This window comes from Eimeria tenella, genomic scaffold, assembly GCF_000499545.2.
Source record: "Eimeria tenella Houghton genomic scaffold, Eth_scaff83, whole genome shotgun sequence".
Classification (NCBI taxonomy): Eukaryota; Apicomplexa; class Conoidasida; order Eucoccidiorida; family Eimeriidae; genus Eimeria; species Eimeria tenella.
In genome coordinates this window covers 10955-13113 of record NW_013543459.1, presented here as the reverse complement: position 1 = coordinate 13113, position 2159 = coordinate 10955, and the positions used below count along the sequence as shown (strand labels likewise).

Sequence of the window (2159 nt, the reverse complement as noted above, 5' to 3'; positions counted from 1 at the left end):
AGCTAAAATGTATTTATGATGGTGTTACTCGTGGAAAATGAGCACGCTCGACGCAGGACCACCACCGCTGGGCTGTCTGTACACACCGTGGGCCCTGGAGCCTCCCGCTGACGCCAGTCGGCAGGTAGCTGTTGGTCTTCTTCCTTGTCTCACACTTCTTGAAACGTTTCTTCGATTTGTTTTAGCGAATAGTGTACAATATTTGGCTTTGAAGTGTCTAAGTTGAACTCGAAACACAGCGGCTGCAGCACCTAAGGGCAGATTCGCGGGAATTTCGCGTGGAGGCACCGAGTGAGTCTGCAGCGTCGAGGTGTACGTACACCTCAACCCGTGGACCCGTTCTTGTTGTACTCCATTTAATTTTGAATCTTTTTTTGTGCCTGAGGCCCCTGATCTGCTGCGCAGCTGCTACAGCCCTCCACCCGCCTACTGCCACAGGCTATCGGGACTTCTTTTTAACTTTTTGCTGCTACTCACCCGCGTCCCCGCCACTCTTTTCAAAGCTTTTAGTCTTTTTTTGGCTAAGTCCCTTCACAGTGGACTCAAAGGGGCTTTAGAGAAGGACTCGGCCAGCGAAACAGCCAGCAGCTCGAAGACCTCAGGCGAGGACCTGCACATGCAGCAGCAGCAGCAGCAGCAGCGGCAGCAGCGGCAGCAGCAAACATAGCAATGCATCTTCCCCGTTGCTGCGAAAAGGCAGCAGCAGCTACAGGGTCCCGGCTACGTCTGCTGCGCTCACCTGGGGACAGCAGCAAAGACCCTCTTGACTCTTCTTTTGCTGCTGCTCAAATGCCAAGGGGGGGCCCACCGGCTTCTCCGAGTCCAGGGCCCCCCAAAGTGGGCCTTAGCAAGATGGGTTCAGCAGCAGCAGCAGCAGCTGGCGAGCCCAGGCAGCAGCAGCAGCAGCAGCAGCAGCAGAGCAGCAAGCCCGCTGCTGCTGACGTTCTGATCCGCCGGAGGTCTGGCGGCGCTGCGCTTATTCGGCAGCGCAGCAGCAGCAGCATGAACGCTGCTGCTGTTGCGGCGACGGAGGCAGCAACAGCAGCCACAGCTGCTGCTGCTGCAGCAACAGCAGCGACGTCTCGCTGCATACGCCGCAGCGCCTCGAAGGAAGCAGCCAAGGCCCCAAAGGCACAGCCAGCAGCAGCAGCAGCAGCAGCAGCTCCTGCTGCTGCTGCTGCTGGCATTACTTTTCCAGATTCTTGTGATCCGGAAGAACATGTGGCTCTCACTTATCCGGGGGGCCCCTCTGCTTTTGCTGCAGACATGGAAGCTGCTAAGACAGCCTTTAAAAGGGGCCACTACGCCGTGCTGCTGCTGCTGCTCATCATGTTTGCTGCTGCAGCAACTGCTGCTGTCATCATTCTCCAGGACCCCTCTTTCCTACGGCACCGCACGCAGCACCTGATGCGCCCGCAGCAGCAGCACGAGAAGCAGCACGAGCACCCGCAGCAGCAGCAGCAGCAGCAGCAGCAAGCGACATTTGAACCAGAAAGCGAAGAAGCAGCTCTCAAGAGTGGGACTGAGGCCCAATCAGCAGCACCCACAGAAGCAGCAGCAGCAGCAGCAGCAGCAGCAGCTCGAAGGGGGCCCATCCCCGGCATGCCTCTCCAGAAGCAGCTGGGGCCTGGGGGCGAGTGGCTGTTGCCTTCTGCTGCAGCACTTGAGGGTTTAGTGCTGCACGTAGTGCAGCAGCACGGGGCCCCGGGGGCCCCGGGGGCCCCAGGGGGGCCCCCCCCCAAAGACCCGCTGGAGCTGTGGCTGCAGCGGGGGCCCCGCTGCAGCAAAGAGACACAAAGTGGGGCCCTTGTTGCTGAAGAAGTGGCCCGGGGGGCCCCCCTCCTGCAGCTGCCGCGGCTGCTGCTGCTGTCGACAGCAGACGCGCCGCAGGCCATACGCGAAAAGTGCGTGCTGCAGCGCCGCAGCAGCAGCAGCAGGCAGCAGCTGCAGCAGGAAACCCCGTGCAACCCGGAGGAGCTGCTGGCCGTGCTGCTGCTGAAGGAGCTGCTGCTGACTCGCCAGCTGCAGCAGCAAGACCCAGCAGCAGCAGCAGCAGTTGCTTCCAGCTGCTTGCTGCACACAAACAAACGCAACGCGCCTTTCTATGGGCCGTATCTCTGGAAGGCGCTGTCGCTGGTGCTGCCGCAGCAAGGGGAGCA

General features: G+C 60.5%; 1 protein-coding gene across 1 annotated transcript in view; it reads left to right on the top strand.

Annotated features, from left to right (window-relative positions):
• Nucleotides 1–789: 789 nt before the first annotated feature.
• Nucleotides 790–2159, top strand: part of ETH_00025795 (uncharacterized protein) — a gene marked incomplete at both ends in the record, with an annotated part of 1579 nt that continues 209 nt past the window's right edge. The window contains one exon of the mRNA XM_013378404.1: nt 790–2136. Within this exon, the coding sequence (XP_013233858.1) occupies nt 790–2136 (1347 nt within the window). The remainder of the gene's footprint in view (nt 2137–2159) is intronic.